This window comes from Coccomyxa subellipsoidea, assembly GCF_000258705.1.
Source record: "Coccomyxa subellipsoidea C-169, whole genome shotgun sequence".
Classification (NCBI taxonomy): domain Eukaryota; kingdom Viridiplantae; phylum Chlorophyta; class Trebouxiophyceae; family Coccomyxaceae; genus Coccomyxa; species Coccomyxa subellipsoidea.
The window spans coordinates 1546790-1565301 of record NW_005178035.1 but is presented as its reverse complement, the minus strand read 5'-3'; the positions used below and the strand labels follow the sequence as shown (position 1 = coordinate 1565301).

The 18512-nt window shown below is 53.0% G+C and overlaps 2 protein-coding genes across 2 annotated transcripts; one reads left to right on the top strand and one right to left on the bottom strand.

Moving 5' to 3' along the window:
- Positions 1–236: 236 nt before the first annotated feature.
- COCSUDRAFT_53553 (SPT16-domain-containing protein) lies at positions 237–11689 on the top strand. Its single transcript, XM_005647740.1, has 24 exons — positions 237–519; positions 726–858; positions 1052–1108; positions 1267–1430; positions 1676–1871; positions 2343–2561; positions 3017–3192; positions 3631–3775; positions 4140–4303; positions 4643–4764; positions 5295–5472; positions 6056–6148; positions 6439–6570; positions 6861–6965; positions 7286–7428; positions 7723–7804; positions 8158–8298; positions 8519–8583; positions 8829–9042; positions 9513–9575; positions 9757–9840; positions 10191–10284; positions 10676–10844; positions 11208–11689. The coding sequence occupies exons 1-24, from the start codon at positions 448–450 to the stop codon at positions 11284–11286; spliced, it is 3090 nt and encodes a 1029-aa protein (XP_005647797.1). The 5' UTR covers positions 237–447; the 3' UTR covers positions 11287–11689.
- A 209-nt stretch (positions 11690–11898) lies between these two features.
- Positions 11899–17956, bottom strand: COCSUDRAFT_63608 (hypothetical protein; the record flags this gene model as incomplete). The annotated part of the gene is made up of 15 exons (XM_005647739.1): positions 11899–11909; positions 12187–12292; positions 12680–12782; positions 13006–13133; positions 13425–13508; positions 13811–14029; positions 14344–14505; positions 14821–15027; positions 15441–15635; positions 15990–16169; positions 16554–16691; positions 16957–17069; positions 17362–17480; positions 17580–17657; positions 17940–17956. 15 exons carry the CDS (start codon positions 17954–17956, stop codon positions 11899–11901), a joined length of 1860 nt encoding a protein of 619 aa, XP_005647796.1.
- Between the last annotated feature and the right edge of the window lie 556 nt (positions 17957–18512).

Here is an 18512-nt window from a genome sequence, read left to right as displayed (position 1 = left end):
AAATTATTGAGTGCTATCAACACGCCTTGATAACATACTGCTACAAAATTTGAAGCACTCCGACTGTTAATACTGTTAACGCACAGTATTGGGATTCTGTTGACGCTTGATCGAGAGGCTCCATCCGAGATCCATTGCTGAGCTGGCTTGACAATAACGCCACCATAGAACGGGGCATGAAACCTGTTGGAAATTGGCGGAGCATGACGCTTGCTTCGTAGTCTTTTAGAACACCACTGTTATTGAGGAGGAAGTGTTGTCAGAAGACATAACAGAAGATCACAAGTATTCATGTGAAGCTTGCGTGAGCGGTTGCTCTAAAATATATTGACCATCGATGCCATCAATACAAACTTGATTGCTGGACCGAGCAGTGCGGTGCCATCCTGCCCATGGTGTTGAAGGTCGTGTAAGGATCAAGGGGAGACTGTATAATTCGGGCACGCTATGGGCGACTTGAAACTGGATGAAAATGTGTTTTGTGAACACCTCCAGTCGTTTTACAACAGCTGGAAGGAGGTAGGACCATCTGATGCTGAGTTTGTTGGCATGCAGCAGGCTTGTCCTTGTCAAGTGGTACATTCTACTCGTTTCTTGAGCACATGCCCAACGCAAATTGCAGCATCAAATATGACGCCCTGAAGCACCTGTGCACCTGGGAGGCAGATCTGAAGGAAGTACACATTATTTACCTTCCACAACATCATGATGAATCTCCCGTGCAGGGAGGTCCAAGCTGGGGACAGGATGATCAGCTGGCAACCGCTATTGCCATCCCTGCGGGAGCATCTTCAGGGGAGTTGCGATACCTGAAGAGCACCTCCTTGCAATTGTGGCTCTTTGGATATGAGATCCCAGGTGAGTGGCACATCCTTAAACGCTTCTTTAGAAGAAGAAGCGGATATACCCTCGAAGTTGTCGTTCCAAGAGCTGCAGGGACCCTGGTTGAAGAATTGGGCCCGGAGTGCGCTATACTTTAGAAACTTGCTTGGGAAGAATTCTTCCTTTCTTTCCTGCAAGGCTTGACAATTTTGTGTGTGCGTACCTGCAGACACAATCCTTGTCTTCACAAAGGAGGCCCTCCACGTGCTGTCAAGCGGGAAAAAGGGTGCTCCCCTTTACATCCCCAGCTCTCCCTGATCTGCCCTTTTCTACATCCAAAATTGTGACAAAGAAGTGTGCCAAATGCCGTGTCTGATCCTGGTGCAGCACAATGAACAGAATCGCGGCCGGAAAAGAGGTAAACTTTGCCGTTTGTGTGTGCAGCTGCCTTGATAAGCGAGCTGGCGGCACCCTGCAAGGAGAGGGTGGGCGTGGAGATGGTGATGCACCCCAGGCCCAAGAGTGAAGACGGCAGCACACAGATTACCGAGCTGTTGGACGTGATCCGTGCATCTGCAGACGCGCCAGTTCTGGGCTTACACCAAAAGGTGCGTTTTGTGTAATGCCCTGAAAAGCTGATCCCTCAATGGAAAAGGGAGCCAGAGGGTTGCTGCAGAGCATGCAGTCAGTGCAGCGGATGAACTTGAGCATTATTGATTTTCATCGCAACCACAGTCTCAACATGATTGTTTTGGTATTTGTCACCGTAAATTTTCCCTTTTTGGCAATAAATGGTTGTTGTTGCAAGAATGATCACTGCAGAATGCATAGTGTCATTAGGTGTTTTGCGCAGGAGCAAAACCCCCTGGGAAAGGTGGCAGGGCTCTGGATGAAATTACTGGAGGACGCTGCGCTGCAGCAGACTGACGTGGCGGCCGGCTTCTCAGAGCTTCTGGCCGTCAAGGATGCCGTGGACGTGCAGAAGGTCAAGAAGGCTGCCTTCCTGGCCGCCAGCGCCATGAAAAACTTTTCTGTGGGGGAGCTGGAACGTGCGGCTCCACCCCTGGCCTCTAAAACGCCTGCCCCCATGTTATACAGCAATTTGTTTCCCTCTGACAGCCAGAAGATACACTATGGATCCGGCTTTCGCACATATGGCCATCCAAGGAGATGTGCACCAGCACACTTGTCATGCACTGCCCCAGAGCTGAATTTTGCATGAACAGGTGCCTAATGGGCTGCTCGGAGCGGCAAAGGCTCTCTTGAATTAGATGCACTGTGATGTGAGCATGCACAGTTCATTGCAGGCGCTGGTGTGCAAGTATGTCTTACTTCGGCTGCAACGCATTGCTGGAGTCTGCGGGAGGTGCAAAGAGAGCCATATATATTCCTCTGCACCTCAAGGCAACAGATGACCTCTAAGTGGGGCAATCTGCCACATGACACGCAAGGCAGGGATGCTTGAAGACATTTCTGGTAAAGTCTATGGGACACTCCAACACATGTGCATGGGTGTGCAGGCATCATTGACGAGGAGAAGAGGGTGAAGCACACAAAGTTCGGGAGCAAGATCGAGGATGCGGTCAGGGATCCCTCCAAGTGCAAGGTGAAGCTCAAGGCCGAGAACGTGGACATCTCCTACCCGCCCATCGTGCAGTCCGGCGGCGTGTACGACCTGCGGCCCAGCGCCGTCAACGATGACCGGCCGATGCAGTACGACGTGGTTCTCATGGGCATCGGTGAGAGGTACTCCCTTATGCTGTGACAATATACACTTTCAGTCTGAGTCTCCTGCTGTCCACAACATGCACAGAGCAGCATGTCCGCGCATGGCATGCAGGCATTCCTAGACATGCTGGCATCCCGTGAAGCAGGGCAGTGGGGGAGATGCCTGCATGTCTAGGGAAAGCACGTGGCTCAAAAGGAGCAGGGCTGCCAGCTGGCGCAAGGGCAGCAGCAGAAAATGACATCTCCTGCAAAAGCAAAATGTGCTGATGGCTCATGCACGTGGCTCAACTGCCTTGCATGCATGCAACGATCGACGTGTCACGGCGGCTGCGCCGCGCGCATCTCAGGCTGTGCACTTCTCCCCGTCCAGCTTGCGGGGCTTTCAGGGGATTCAAAATATCAATCACTATGAAGTTGTGCATCGTTTAGCACTGTTCACAATTTGAGTGGGGATGCTGGCATGCAGGCGCCAGGTACCTCCAGTTCTGCGCCAACATCGGGCGCACATACCTGGTGGACCCCAGCAAGACGCAGCAGGATGAGTACGCCGCACTGCTGGCGGCCCTCGAAGCCGCCAGCAAGGCGCTCGTGCCCGGCGCTCCCTGCTCCGATGTCTTCGGCGCCGCCGTCAAAGCACTGGAGGTGTGCTATCTCCTGGAAGTGTGTCAAGATTGAGCCATGATGTGGATTTAATCTTCCATGCTTTCCTGCCAGAGGCAAGGTGCTTCTGCAGCCAAGCTGCAGGTAAAAGCTGCCACAAATCCTATCCCTTGTTGGAATCACCAGATCCAAGCAAGACCCAATCAGCCGTGGGCACTGTGTTTGAGATCTGTGCCGTCCCCCGCCAGCCGGTGCTGACGTGTATTAATGTGTGTCTATTTACATGTAGAGATGCTTGGGTGCTGCATGCATGACGCATGGAAGGATAGGAGCGGGCCATGAGGGGCTGGCTGTGTCGAGAGGGGTGCGTTGGTGCCATGATTGTAGGTGGATATGTGAGGAGGCGAAGTGAGGGAAATGGGAGGGAGACACTGAGAGATTGAGGTTGCTGATGTGGTCTGTGGTATGTGTGTATGGCAGGATGCAGGGCAGGGTCACTTGGTGGCCAAGCTCTTCAAGAACATCGGGTGGAGCTTGGGCACGGAGCTGCGCGAGATGCACTACGGGCTCACAGCCAAGAACGCCACCCTCATCAAGCCTGGCATGATCTTCAACCTCAGCATCGGTGCCCGCCTTCTCTTCACTCTGGCACTCCTAAGACCAGGAAAAATCACTTAGTGGTATTGTGCTCTATCAAGCAACTCTCAGCCAAGAACGGAAACCAGGAAAACGCAATGGACTTGGTGAAACCATCATAGAAGCTCTGCAATTCTGGAACCTGCCTACATACCTGCAGCACAGACGCCTTTCTCAAGTGACCAGGGGAGCGTGATTGGGTGGGTGCTCTTCGAATGGCAAGAGTTGGCAGGTCATAGATGGCACAATGTTGAGGAGGAGCGCCAGAAGCATCAACAATTGAATATGGTAAATACGAATAAATGCTCGATTCAAGGTGCCAAATAAGGCGGCTGAACACCGCATGCCTGTAGGTGTGAGCGGTCTGGAGAGGTCGGACCCTGGTGAGGGCCAGGCGAAGGAGTATGCACTGCTAGTGGCAGACACCTACTATGTGCCAGCCGAGGAAGGCAAGGCAGCGGAGTGCCTCACCAGCCTAGCACCACGCGCATGGGCCGACGTTGCTTACTACTTCAAGGTGATCTCCATCCTCACAGAAGGCCCCAACAAGATGGGAATGGAAAAGCTATTGCACTATTATGAGTGTAAGGGAATTTGGCCACATCTTCCAAGATTGTGGCTAGCATCTATCCCTGTCATTTCTTGGCAGGGTCGCCTTGGCATAGCTCCTTTCTGGGTCGCAGTGTCAGGGTTGCTTTGGCGTAGCTGTTTACTCTGTCACAGCGCCAGGCTACCCTGATGTCAACCAAAACTTGCGTGATATCCTGGTGGCGTGATAAATTTTTGAAAACATTTCCTAAAATTCTAAAAACAAATGCAACTTTGATGATGTGAATGGTGGAAATCGCTCGTGCAGGAGAATGAGGAGGAGGAGGAGAAGCAGCCTGCGCCCAAGGCGCCGAGGGACAAGGATGTGTTTGCCGGCAACAAGAACCTGCGCAGCGAGGACAACAAGTTCCGGGAACGCGACCAGGACCGGTGCGCATGCCTGGCTCAGACCACAGTGCACACAAGCGGAGGCTGTTCTGTATGACAGCACCAGAAACCCAGCTGAGCATCAATGACGTCTGCATCAACTGTGCATGTCTGGTGCAGCCCAGTTCTTCACAGCTGCTGCAAACGCCATTGATGCGAATCTACATAGTATTGCTGTAATATAGAGCAGTCTTGCATGGCACCTGCATGGTCCGTGCTGTTCTTTTGCACCCTTTACTGCTGCCTGAAGCAACTAGCCTTGCTCCCTTCATGGGGCAACAATCGGCCCTGCTCTCCAAAGTCTAAAGTTTTCAACGAACATCGAACTGTGTATCCAGCACGTGGTGGGGAGATTTTGTAGTCTCGTGAGCCTGAAGGCAGTCCCTTACCGGCCTTCATGCGGCTGTTGGGCGTAGGCAATTAAGCAGTGCAGCTGTTGCTGAACCTGCACTAGTCGCCAGGGCTGAAAATTGTGCAATCTTGTTTGAATATGAATCAGGCATTGACAGACTGCGTGCACCTTGTGCTCGCAGGAGGAAGCAGAAGGAGAACCAGGAGGATCTGCTGCGCAACGCGAACGAGAACACGCTGCGAGCGCTCAAGGCGAGCGAGGCCGGCAGCGGGGGCGCGACCGTCGGCCGCAAGGCGTCCGCTCTGGAGTCCTACAAGACCATCGACGAAATCCCCTCCACTCGCGAACTGGCCATGCAGGCATGCCTTGGTTCTGACTCAGCTGGAATAGTTTAGGTAGATCAGAGGTCTGGTGAGGGTGAATTCGGCGCCCACAGATCACAACAGCCCCGAGTGGTTGCACCGCTCTTTGATTGCCTCTTGCACATACTACACGCCCCTCTTTGTGAATAACATTCGCTGAAATTCTATCGCCAGCTTCATTGTGGGATGACACCATCATTAGGTTTTATTGTCATTTTTTTCTTTTTCTTGTTCTTACATGCTTTCCAGTCCTTAAGAACAAAGTGCGGAGACATGGCCACATGGAAATGCAGAGTGGCACGCTTGATCCATTGGCACATTGTTTCATTGCACATTATATGCTTGCCTTGCTTTCAGATCCACCACTACTGGCCTTTGATGTCACTCGGGAACCTCATGAGCATGGTCAAGCTCGCGAGATTCTTCGAGCAACTTCAAGTGCCTCAGGTGCTCCGGGATACAAAATCAACCGAATATGTCTATATTGATGTGAGGAAGCAAGGTGTGTGTCCTGCTGGAGCGGGTTCAGAGGATAGCTGTGTTGCCAGCCCCTCATTGGTGTCTTCCTGACTAATTACAGGTGGACCAGAAGAATGAGTCACTGCTGGTGCCCATCTACGGCCTCATGGTGCCCTTCCACATCCTCACTGTCAAGAACGTCTCCAACAACCAGGTGAGCGCTGCGAGCGTCCTTCCATCATGTCCTCACTGTGATGTCCTCTGGTTGCTCTAATCTTCCTCTCATCAAGATTTCACTACTACCTCTTGTATGCTGTAAGCTTCCTTTTATAAGGGATATGTGGCCTCCTGTCCTGCCACAGTACTGACCTCATCACGTTCGAAGCGACTGTAAACCTGTGTACATTCCAGGAGAACGATAAAAGATCGCCTTTGCATGAAAATTAAGGGCTTGATGCAGGCCGCTTGCCCTGGAAAAGTCTCATGAAGTGATACACTGTGCAGGACGGGGACCACGCCTACATCAGGCTAAACTTCAACTTTGGGCCCACGTTTGAGCCGGGCGTCAAGTTCCCTCAGGCCATCTTCCTCAAGGAGCTCTCCTACCGCACCTCTGACACCCGCCACGCCACCAAGGCATGTCTTTCTGCTGCAGTGTCAAAAAATAAAATCGCATCTGGTGGCATGGGACAGCTTGCAACCTTCAATAATGCCCTGCTGCTGTTACATTAGCACTCCAGTTGGTGCTCCAATGTGGGCCACTCTCAAATGCTTGTATAGCAGGTCAAGGTGGTGCCTCAAGATCCGGTGGATTACACTTGGAAGCCGCCATGCCCCCGCAGAGGCAGCACAAACTCCCAGAAGTTGATGATCGCTCATCTCGTTACTTGCATTATTGTGACGGTGTGTGCATGCGGCGGGTGCAGATAGTCCAGGAGATCAAGGTGCTGCGCAGCAGTGTGAGCCAGCGCGAAAAGGAGAGGGCCGAGCGAGCCACCCTCGTGCAGCAGGAGCGCCTGATCAAGGCCAAGGTACAGCGCTGCACTGTCTCTCCTCCGCCCTGCACCTGCACTGCCCTTCACTCAGTCTTTCCGGCTTGCCAGCATTGCATGCGGTAGCTCTTTGCTTGCTCAGCACTGTACACTTTTAGAGCGCTGCCGTGGAGTCAAGATGCGCAGGAATTTCCTGCAATTCAGTCTGTTTTGATTTTACACCTGTCCCGGCGATGCGGCACATTGCGATCAAAACATGTCCAGGCCTGTGAGCTCCACTTCAAACCTTGGAAGAGGCGGGTGGACAAGTGGACTTGTCCAAAGTCATACATGATGATTTCGGATTTGGATGCGAGCAGGGGCGGGTGTACACCCTGAACGACGTGTGGATCCGGCCGGCGTTTGGCGGGAAGGGCCGCAAGATGACTGGGCAGCTGGAGGCACATGCCAACGGTCTTCGGTACTCCACTCCCAAGGGAGAGACCCTGGACATCATGTACAGGTGCGCGCTGCATCCTGGCCTCATCATGCTGTCATCTTGAACTGGTCTCAATAATGGGCATACTTTTCGTAATATGATGTTACATTAGCGTCTGAAAAGTGAAAAGTCCAACCCCTTGCAAATTACCCAGCTTGTAGCTGCTGGGTGCCCCTGCTTCCTGATAGTGTTTGCGGCTTGCTTTGTCAGTCAACATGGTTGGTAAGTGTCTTCAATTCCATTGTGCAGTATACTATCAAACACCATCGGCAACTCAAGGAATGCATGAGGCTAATGTGCCGGTGGTGTGCTGCGCAGGAACATCCGGCATGCGTTCTTCCAGCCGGCTGAGAATGAGATGATGACGCTGCTGCACTTCCACCTCATCGATCCCATCATGGCGCGCCCCCTGCCTCTATGTCCCTCCCCAAGTTCTCCATTCTCCTGAGTATTTTTGCATGATAGGTAGCAAGTGACATTGCCACGTCGCATGCCTTTGTCCGGCTACTCAATGCTGGCACCAGCGCCCATAGCCACGTCATGATGCATCAGCAGTGCTTTCTCCTCAGGATTTTTTTAGCACAGGCCCACTGGCATCTCTGCGCAAGGAAGCATGTGATACCAGAGCGCTCTCCCATCACACTGTACGCAATGGGACACATGACTATGTCTCATAGGACGTGCACAGCAACATTTATGACACGGGACTGGCATGTTGCATGATAAGACGGCGCGTGCTGCGTGTGCGCGCAGGTGGGCAAGAAGAAAACGATGGACGTGCAGCTGTACACGGAGGTGATGGAGAGCGTGCAGACCATCGACGCCGGCCGCCGCTCCATGTACGACCCCGACGAACTTGAGGAGGAGCAGCGCGAACGCGACGCCAAAAACCGGGTGCGCGGCTTTGACTTCTTTTTCCTCTTCTAACTCCCTTTATAAAATGCTGTCTGTTATGAGTTACGGCGAGCTCCAGTGGTGCCGTACCGAAGCATCAAAGCGGTGCTGCATGCATGGCTGGGTCATGTTTAGTGGGGTTGGGACGTGACACTTGTCACCTGGCGTCGTGTCTCTGGATCAAGACGGTACGTGATGGCCCTGTGTGTGGTGTGCGCAGATCAACAAGACCTTCCAGAGCTTCATGAAGCACGTGCAGCAGGACGTGTGGGAGCGAGACTACGGGTGAGCACCGTGAGCATTTCTAAATTCACAATACCACCGCCTTGAAATCAGAACTTGTTCCATTTGTGTCGCTGCCATAATCATTGCTGTGCTGTGCCGAGGGTGTGAAGCATTTCCGGAGATTCCCAACAAGACCCTTACCAGGGGTGCAAGCCCGCTGCCAAGACCGCGGGTGGCAACTGTACAAACGACAAATGATGACGTGTCGATGACTTCTGGTGAATAACGCTGACGTGTCGCCACAGGGACCTGGAGCTGGAGTTTGAGATCCCCTTCCGGGACCTGGGCTTCAGCGGCGTGCCTCACCGCACGACGGGCTTCATCATGCCCACTGTGAACTGCCTGGTGGAGCTGATCGAGATGCCCTTCACGGTCATCACGCTGGCCGACATCAACGTGGTCAACCTGGAACGCGTCGGCTTCGGCCTGCGCGCCTTCGACATGGCCATCGTGCCCAAGGTGCGCCACTGTCACAGAAGTGTGGACTGATGATGTTAGGGTCATACAGTTGAGGCTGCAAAAGCTTGGCATGGCCATCGTGCCTGAGGTGCGCCGCGATGGCCGCTCTGATCCCCCGCCTCAACAGCTGTTTGCACTTGCGCAGTCAGGGGCAGTGCGCGCAACCTGCGCCCTTGGCAGAAGATTGCAAATGACATATCTCTCTTTGCTGTGCGCGTCAGTGACGACTTTCTGTCCTAAAGTATGCCTGTGAGCGCAAAAATCCCCCTGGACAAGAGGACTCTCGGCAGTGGCTGGGGCGTTTGTTTTTCAGGCCACGGTTCAGATTTGTCCTGGTCTTGCCTGTAATTCCCTGCTCTTTGTCGTGCCATGTGGGCAGGTGCTCAACTTGCTTGCGCAGCAACATGTGCGCTGCCTCCAACAAAGAGTGTGCAAGCATGATTGCATTGACAGTGGGCTGTATTGTGCAGGACTTGACGAAGGACGTGATACGCATCGACGCCATTCCCCAGCAGTCTCTTGACACCATCAGGGTGCGCCCTGTTTTTTACTTCATCACTGCACTTCGATTTTGCAAGCTGCGCACATTCATGGGTTCTTCGCTTTTGCATGCACATGAATGACCCGCTTAAATGGGCAGCCACACATTCACAGAGTGAAATTCTCCGGAATGAGTCAGGGCTGCGTCAGCGATTGTCCATTTGGCGTGTGCAGGACTGGCTGACCTCGATGAACATCAAGTATTACGAGTCCAAGATGAATCTGAACTGGAAGCCCATCCTGAAGAGCATCACTGACGTGCGCCACTTCTCCTCTTAAGATCTGCTGCCCCGCTGTCAATGATGCAAAACAGATGCCACAGGCCTTCTCGCAGTCTCTCTCCTGTGCAGCGCAAGCCGATTATTGCAACCGAAGCTGCTGCCCCCGCGAATGACATTTACGCCCAATTATGCATCTAGTTGTGAAACGGACTTTCTGCAAGGGCTTGACACTCAGGCACCGTTGAATTTACAATCTTTTGAGCCAGACCATCATCTGGCAGCGAATGAGGGAGAGTGATCTTGCAAGCATGGATAACTTGTAAAGTCACTGTGAGCAGTGACAGTCTTGTGCTAGCGATTGAGGGGCCGGCAATGATGCATGCGCAGGACCCGGAGGGTTTTGTGGAGAATGGCGGCTGGGACTTCCTGGACGCAGAGGGAGGCGACGACGACGAGGAAGGGGACGAATCCGAGGAGGAGGGTACGTGCTCTTTTCAAACTCCTTTTGAGACTCCTTACGCTCTGGGAACCCAGGAACATGATGCTCTCCAAGCATGCATGGAAGGCCATTCTGCTGACAGCATGTGCTTCTCCATTTCCCAAAGATCTTAAAGTTCACTCCCTTGAGGGCATGTACAGTTCCTGATATAACATATGCTCCAGTGCGGCCTTGCGTGGTCAGACAATCGGATGCACAGAAGCTCTGTGCTGTTATCATATGCGCTCGTGCGTGCGCATGAGCTCGATGCCCCTGCAACATGCAGTATGAGGATGCAAGAGCAGAGGACTGCCCACAAAATGAGTACCTTATTTATTTGTCACACATGCGACTCCAAGGAACTTCAATGGTTTTTCCTTGCTGCTGCGCGCAGACGAATTCAAGCCGGACAGCGAGGAAGAAGAGGAGGCGGAGAGCGACGAAGACGAGGATGATAGCGACGTGGACGAGGATGAAGACGAAGAAGATGAGGAGGAGTACAGCGAGGAGGACGAGGAGGAGGAGGGCATGAGCTGGGAGGAGCTGGAGCGGGAGGCCATCCGGTGCGCGCCGTTCCCTCCTGACTGGCTGTGATCAACTTGTAGCACTGCTGCAGATGAAGGCGGCATATAGGGTGGTGAAGTGGGCTTCAGTGCAGTGGGGCTCACCCTGTGAGGCTGTATCCAGGAGCCACCCTGCTTGCACATTTTTATTAGCTCTCCTGGCAGGCAGCTCTGCTGGGGCCCGCCCTATGCTGGAGCTCTCAAGCACTGGAGACCGTTTGCATGCGGGACCTATCATTTCTGCATTGGGCAAATGGGGGTTTTGAGTATACTAGCATTTTCTTCCCAGCGCATGAAATCCCAAAATTATGAAAGCGAAGAACAAAAATGGGACATTGTTTACCGTGGAGTCTGGTATTGCAGGGAGGACCGGAAGCGCGGAGCTGAGGAGGAAGTGGACGAGGAGCCCAAGGGCAAGAAGGCCAAGAAGGGCAGGCGATGATCCGCCAGCGGCTGTGCTGAGCTAGCGTCTGCGCTCACTGCAGCTCTGGTTGCGCTTGCACTTCCTTATATGCAGACTGCTGTACCTGTTGTTGAGCAATGCTGAAATTTGGTGCAACATGCTGATGCTTGCTGCAAATCCTCACCGGGAACCTCTTCCTGTACTACCGGGTGCTGATGCCACAAGTGTTATCGGGGCAATGAGAAGCGGCTGCAATGACAGAGGTGGGAAGTGGAACAAGGTTGAACTTGACGTCAAGATTGTTGCAGCTCATGAGGTGCTGCTGCGTTCATTTGAACTTATTACTTCAACGATCAACAATGGAAGAACAGTTGTGTTGTATTTGTCTTGTGCTGCGCGTTCATGCTGCCGTCAACAGAATAACGCTGTAAGATCAGCAGGCAAGCAACACCATGCATGTGGCTCGCATCAAAGACTGCATCAAGTGGAATCTGATATCCTTCAATTTGTTCTGATGATGCTTAAAGACAGCGCATGCATGATATATTTCAACACCTGATAGCTAGACTTTCTCTGTGTAGCTCTACCCAATTCTTCTTCACCCCAAACCTCATGAAGTGCAAGCGCTCCTGCCTCGTCCTCTTGCGCAGGTCATCCCTCTCCTGCCATCAGCAGCAGCGCCTCAGATCATCAAAGCAAGTCACCTCAACATGAGTGAACACTCACATCAGCATCACATCTGTGATATTTCTGAGCTTCTTGCCTGAGCTCAAAAGTTACACGAAGCGGAGTTCACAGCCATTAAGCCAACATCAAACACCACAGCGATTCTCTTTGCGCTGTGTTGATGGCGTGTGCCTCTCCAAAGACAGCACTGCCCACTACTGGAGGACTTCACGCTATTCCAAATTTGAACAGTTCCTAGATTTGAACAGACACCAAAGAGGGAACGCGCCTGTAGAACCTCGCGCTTGTCCTTCTCGGCGGCCTCGACCCGGCGCACGGCGTCGCGTGCAATCTCCGCCGCTCGGTGCGGCGCCAGAACCTGGCAACAACATATATTCCTCTGGCCTTAGTAAATTTTACATAAGACAGAATGCAGGCATGCAAGGCAGTGGGAGCGCCAAGAAGGGAGAATCGCTGCCTTGCGGTATTAGATATCCTATGCGGTATTGCAGCGCGCATAGGAGTGTGCAGGCTCATGTAAAGGGGCACCACAGTCACTTGAGTGCTGAGAGAAAGAACATTATTACTACCACTGCATGACCGAGAGTCACACGGATGATAAGTGACTGATCATGTCTTTCACTTGGGGTAGGCTTATCTGTATTATGTAAGCTATTGTCATGAAACTGATCAGTCTTTGTAGGCATCCACCTGCCAACTGCGATTTGCACTCTTACTCATCGTTCAGATAGTGTACATCACACACCTCAGCCGGCAGGTCGCTGTAGTCCTTCTCGTAATCGTCCCATGCAATGTCTGCATGGTGCGTGAACAGGCGCGGCCACCACATCTCGCTGTGCATCCAGTGCCTGCACGTGCCACATGCGCACCAAATTTCCAGAGCAGTGGTAAGAAGAAATGCGCATCAAAAGGCGATGTTTGTACCTTGGCGGCGACGCAAATGGCCACAGCCGCAAGGTGGGGCGCCGTTCTCCTTGCAGACCCTCCATCATACTGCTTGCCCCTAGTGGAGCCTCAATCATATAGTGGGTGTTGCAGGGAAATCGGGCAATGCAAGGTGTTCAAGCCGACCTGCGCAGCAGTTCGAGGTTCATCTTGCGCAGCAGCAGCAGGCAGCCGTCCTCGCCGGTGCCGCCACCGTGCATCCACACGCTCTCCTCCGGCACTATGCCGCGCTCCAGGTCTCCCTCAAGGTACACCTGTAATGTGCACAGGGTTCGGTCAATCATTATGGGCCGGGTCTTGTACCTGTCTGTGCTACAAGCTGACTTACGCACAATCATCTGAGGATCAGAAATTGTGCTTTGCGCGGGCGTTGGCAACCAATATGGTTCTGCTCATGCGAAGGTGACCCTTTGCTGTTTCAGAATCTCTTCTGGACATCTGATCTGTTATTGCCTTTCCTATGTTAAAGCTGAAGCTGATCATCTCTGCAGTAACACCGAAACCACCCATCGGAAATATGCCAGAGCAGTGGTTCGGTGATATACCTCTCCGCTGAGCGCATGTGCCACACGGATGTGAAATGGCTCCAAGCTCACCGCCAGCTCGCGCGGTGGGACATCTGCCGGCACCTGCGTGCTCATGCCGACACATTCCCACATGCGTCAGCATCTGCTACAACAGGAACACTCCGTTTGCTACAGAAAGAAATGCATGCGCGGCCGGATGCAATGGAGCCTGCTCAGCCTTGCCGGCGGTGCATCTGCAAAGCAGGATAATGCTTCAGCACGGCCATGATCACCACGCTGCCAGCCTCTCTCTCAAAGGCTAGCTTCGTCCAAATATGCTCAGTCACCCTGTCCAACGTTGGGTCTTGTAAATTATCCTGTTGCTCCTGAGGACAAGGATGCGTACAGGAGGCAAAACCCCGCACCTTGAGCGCGATGAGCTTAACCTCGGAGCCGGTCTGGCGCCAGCGGCAGGAGCCGTCGACCAGCTGGGCCCAGGCCTCCTCAGGGCGGTCAACGCCGTCGTAGAACACGCGCGACATGCAGAAGGGGTGCTTGTCCGGCCGCTCCAGCGCGCCGCCGTCGCCGCGCGTCAACCGGTACATCCGGTACGGCACCTCCAGCTCCAACTTCGGCCGCGCCGCCTGCCCATGATAGAGAATATTGCTTGCGTGGCAGAACCGGGGCTCCGTGAGTCAACTGGGGGTCAACGTTAGTTGCCAGTCGAATTTTTGGCTCCAAGCGGCTGCATCCTGAGCGGACTCAGTGGCTTTGAGGAGGCCTTGTTGGAATGCAACATGGTCTCTTGCTGAACAGATAAGGGGCATCAAGGCCCCTAGCCAGTTGTTTTCACGGCACCAGATACACACTTGTGCTTCTTCTTTTAGCAGGAAGATGAGGACGAATGAGAAAGGCTGACTGAGCAGGTGCAATAAAAAAGGGCAACGCTGAACCGCACCGGCACCATGCTGAGATCTGCCGAATCTGGCCCTGCTGATACATCATGATTCTCACAGCGTGCTGGTGTGACATCCACTATCTCTGCCTCCAGGGCGCTGGCATCCATCTGCCCCAGCATCTTGGCTAGAACCTCCCCTCCAAGAAGCTCCTGAGGGTTCTCCTGGCAGGCATGGAAAGGGTGAACGACAGTCAGTCCAGGTGCTTCTGATACGTGCACTTGCTCTTATGATTTCCAGTGTGCAGCATGCAGAGTGAATACCGAGTCAATCAAGCACTCAGGCCAATCAAGCACTCAGGCCAATGGCACAAGAGGGATCATGTCTTCCTGGGTCCTATGTGCACACACATGCATCATTTTGAAATGGCAGCTATTTTGCAGCCTCTTCAGCGTATCTAAGCAAGGCTTGGTGCTATGTCAGTCGCTTGCAAGCACATACAAGCAGTCTGTTAAGTGCTTTAACAATCTGGCTGGCACCTTGAGCGCTGTGACAAGGAACTGTGCAGCCAGGATGTCGCGCCCGGTCTCTGCGCAGACGCGGACCACGATGCCGGCGGCGCTCTCCTTCTGCACCAGCCGCCGCACGCCGTCAAACGCCACTGCCGGTGCGGTCAGGCCGGCCGCCCGCGCGACCGCAGCCCGCAGCGCCTTGCGCGCCCTAGCTCCAAATCCCCTGTGCGTCGCCTGCGCGCAATATCAGCCGCTGAGTCATCAGCCGGTGAGTCACCTGCCTCAGCAGTGCTCATGCATCTGGCAGATCACCCTCCCAGGTCTCCGCATCTGCGCTCCACTCCTGGGCTAGTTGCATGCCGAATTGCGCCCTGCCTACCAGTGGTGAGATAACACTCCGGAAGCAGAACTCGACAAAATGGTCTGGCTGCTCCGCTGTTCTAGATCCCATCCAGACTAGTAATCCACTTTGCTGAGCCGTTTGTGCAACTGATATGTCAAGAGACATACAGTCCTCCATCTTGAATACCAGTGATTGACAGAGGCACAGTCTTGAGTGAACAGTCTATTGGCATGAACTGTGGCAGCAAATTCATATTGCTGGTCAGAGAGGTATGATGTCTGAGTTGTAAGTGAATGGAATACACCTGAGGGTAGCGCAGCGCTATATCCACCCTGAACAGCCTGGCTGGAGTGCAGCCGTCCGACGCGTTCCCTTCTGGTTTGCGCAGCCCGCCGAGCACTGCCTTTATCTCCTGTCCGGTCAGCTCGCCCTCTGTCTCCGTCCTGAGCTCCCTCAGCCGCTCGCTGCGCGGATCAAATTCCAACCCGCGAATGAACGCCTGTACAGGAATTAGAGGTAAATGAAAGGGGGAGTCCGTGCTCTTCACCCCTTGAAGAGTCTGAAGTTGCATGCGTGCTTGCTTTCTTTGCCAGGTAATACAGTGGGCACTGGGCAAGCCTGGCTGGCAAACATGCACCCACTTGCCATCCGCTGGGATTGAGGAGGGTATTACCAACTAGCGCTGACACGTTAGAAGGCAAGCTGGTTGGGCAGGCATTTGCATCATATATTCGGGTCACTGAAGTCCAGTGACTGGACTGAGGCACTATCACAAGTGACAAAGGGAGCTCATGAGTGTGAAAGGTGCCAACAAGCCCACGTTTCAGTAGAAGTGGAAATGAACAGGTTGCACCTCGAGAGCCCTCCTGCAGTCCCTGTCAGGGTGTTCCCTCTCGGCCACATAGGCCTCGCCCAGCCGCAGATATGCCTTCGCCACCTGCGCATCCACCTCCGGCTGTGTTTTGCAGCTGTCACCTGCTTGTTGATGTTGCTCTAGGAGTGCATCCACTGCTGCTTGAGCATCCACTCTCCCCTGCAGGCCACAGTTCTGACCTCAGCACACTCTTGAAATTAATTGAGCCTTTAGGGGACTCTGTGCAGCTGCATGTTTTCAAGGATGCTTCTCATGTGCATATGAAAGTTTGAATTGCAAATGAAAGCATTTTCTTTTTGTGTTTCAAAAGGCAGGATTGTGAGGCTTGCCTGGAGGTAGCACTTGGCCATGCTGTAGATTGCAGAGCGCTCTATGTAAGCTTCTGCCGCTGGCATGCCGGCTTTGAGCCACCGCTGGTATGCCCTGTGACGTGATCATTGCCCATCTCAGGAGGGACAAGTGAAAACAGCGTTGTCATGTATGACTCAGAAAGCTTTGAGGATCAGGACGAATGAATGCACGTTTGTCACGTAGACCCAGAACACTCAGAGAGCAAGTTGCCCACCTGTAGTAGGGGCCAGGCTTGGGGCAGCCCTTGTGCTCCAGGGCCAGCAGCCTGAAGGAAGCTTCCAACATTTCACCATCGGTCACTGCCTCAACTCTAGCCCTCTCCACAACACCCTGCACTTTTAACCCACGACTTTCATTTCTGCTGCCTGTTCAGACCTGATTAGTCTGCGCAAAGTAGAGGAGCACCTGAGAAAATGTGGCCAAAGAGATATGGTCTGCCTAAATCCAAATCGAGCTGTAAAATGAGGGCGCTGGGGAGCTTGAGATAACAGCAGGTTCACAGACAATGTACAGTAGAGGCCAGGAATTTTGAAGCAAGCTTATACGTGCAAACCACTCTAGTTAACATATTATAGAGGCATATGAACACACGCACCTGGTTTAACAATTCTTCCATAATTACAAGGATGCTCTGGCATAGCTGCTCCCTTGTGAGCCGCTGTATCACAGCCCACAGCATCCTGTCACACTCTGCCTCGCTCGCTGTCCCTGCATGCCCGGATGCCAGCCATGAGTCACAAATACCTCGTCTGTGAGAGTCTCTGAAGGTGTCTGATGCTGCAGATCAAAGACCACATTGCTGCAGGGCTCTCAGTCTATTTGTTCAGACCTGATCTGAACGGCCAAAGGAGGTAATTACACAGGAGGATTCAGGCACCCTTGCTAAGCTGCCAGGCCTTGTGGAACGCAGAAACTGCATCAGGAATTCGTTTGAGCTCCTTAAGGGCTGCCCCCTTTCTCCAATGGGCCTTTCCCCATTCGGAATTGCACCCAACGGCACCCTCTGCGTCGTCCAGGGCCTCGCTGTATCTCAGAGCCTTGAGATAGGCCAAAGAGCGATTGCAGTAGATCTTGCTGCGGCTGATCTTGTCCGGCAGCAATTCCAGGGCCTCTGTATATCTGCGCATCCCTCACACATTCAGTAACCACTGTACGCACCGATGACTGGCCATCCAGTAAGGAGCAACCCAGCGTGTATGATGCCCAATTGTAACCTACCCATGCCAAGCCTCCCTGTAGTTTCCCTCGCGAAGCGCGGTCTCCGCTCTCTTTTTCAGGTGCTCAGCCTTCAGGCGCCTAGATCACACAAACAGCACGTAAGCCCTGAACTTAGGAGTCCGCGCCGATCAGTGAATTTCAGGTCCCGATTTTGTGTACGATGTAGTTCACTTGTTACCTCAAGCCCCTTTCATTGGATCCCATGTTCAACAGCCCAATATCACGAAAGGTTAGTGCGGAAGGCGTTTCGTATCATTTGATAAGAACTCGGGCAGACAACCACCCTTGATGTGCCACAATCCCGCGAAAAACAGTCACTGAACAGAATCATCGGCTCTATTAGAGTTACAACAACCTTACGTGTCGTCTCGGGCCATGGGTTAACAAGTAGCCAGGTCAAATCTTTCGGCTTAACACTTTCGAAGCAAGAAACTCATTGCAATCGCCCACAACACATATTCAGAAGAACTTTGTCCGAATGTATAGATGAAAGCGACCTCTTCTTGCGCTGGCTTGTGCGATTTCCCTTGGTCGGTTTTTAAACGAGAATAAATGTCCTATTTTGGCTGCGCCGCTGTCAACGGCGTTCCTTTCTTGTCCCAACTTTCTCATGCGTGAAATGTGGTGGTGGAACGCAAAACAATCCAGGCGGTAATCAAAGGAGTTCTTTTTACTTATAGTATGATAACAAGGTGCCAGGTGCGAAGGTGCAAAGATTGTGAATAGGAAAACAAAGGGATCCCAGGCAGGCAATTGCAGCAGGGGTGATGTGACCACACGTTGGCAAGGATCTAGCGATAAGCCTTGAAGATAGCTGCAACATATCAGCATGAGTCTCAAGGATAAGACTGTCGGATATTTTTACGATGAAGAGCTCAGTAAGTTATCTTATTCCATCTTGTGCATGGACAGCATTTTTGGCCCTTTCTGCTG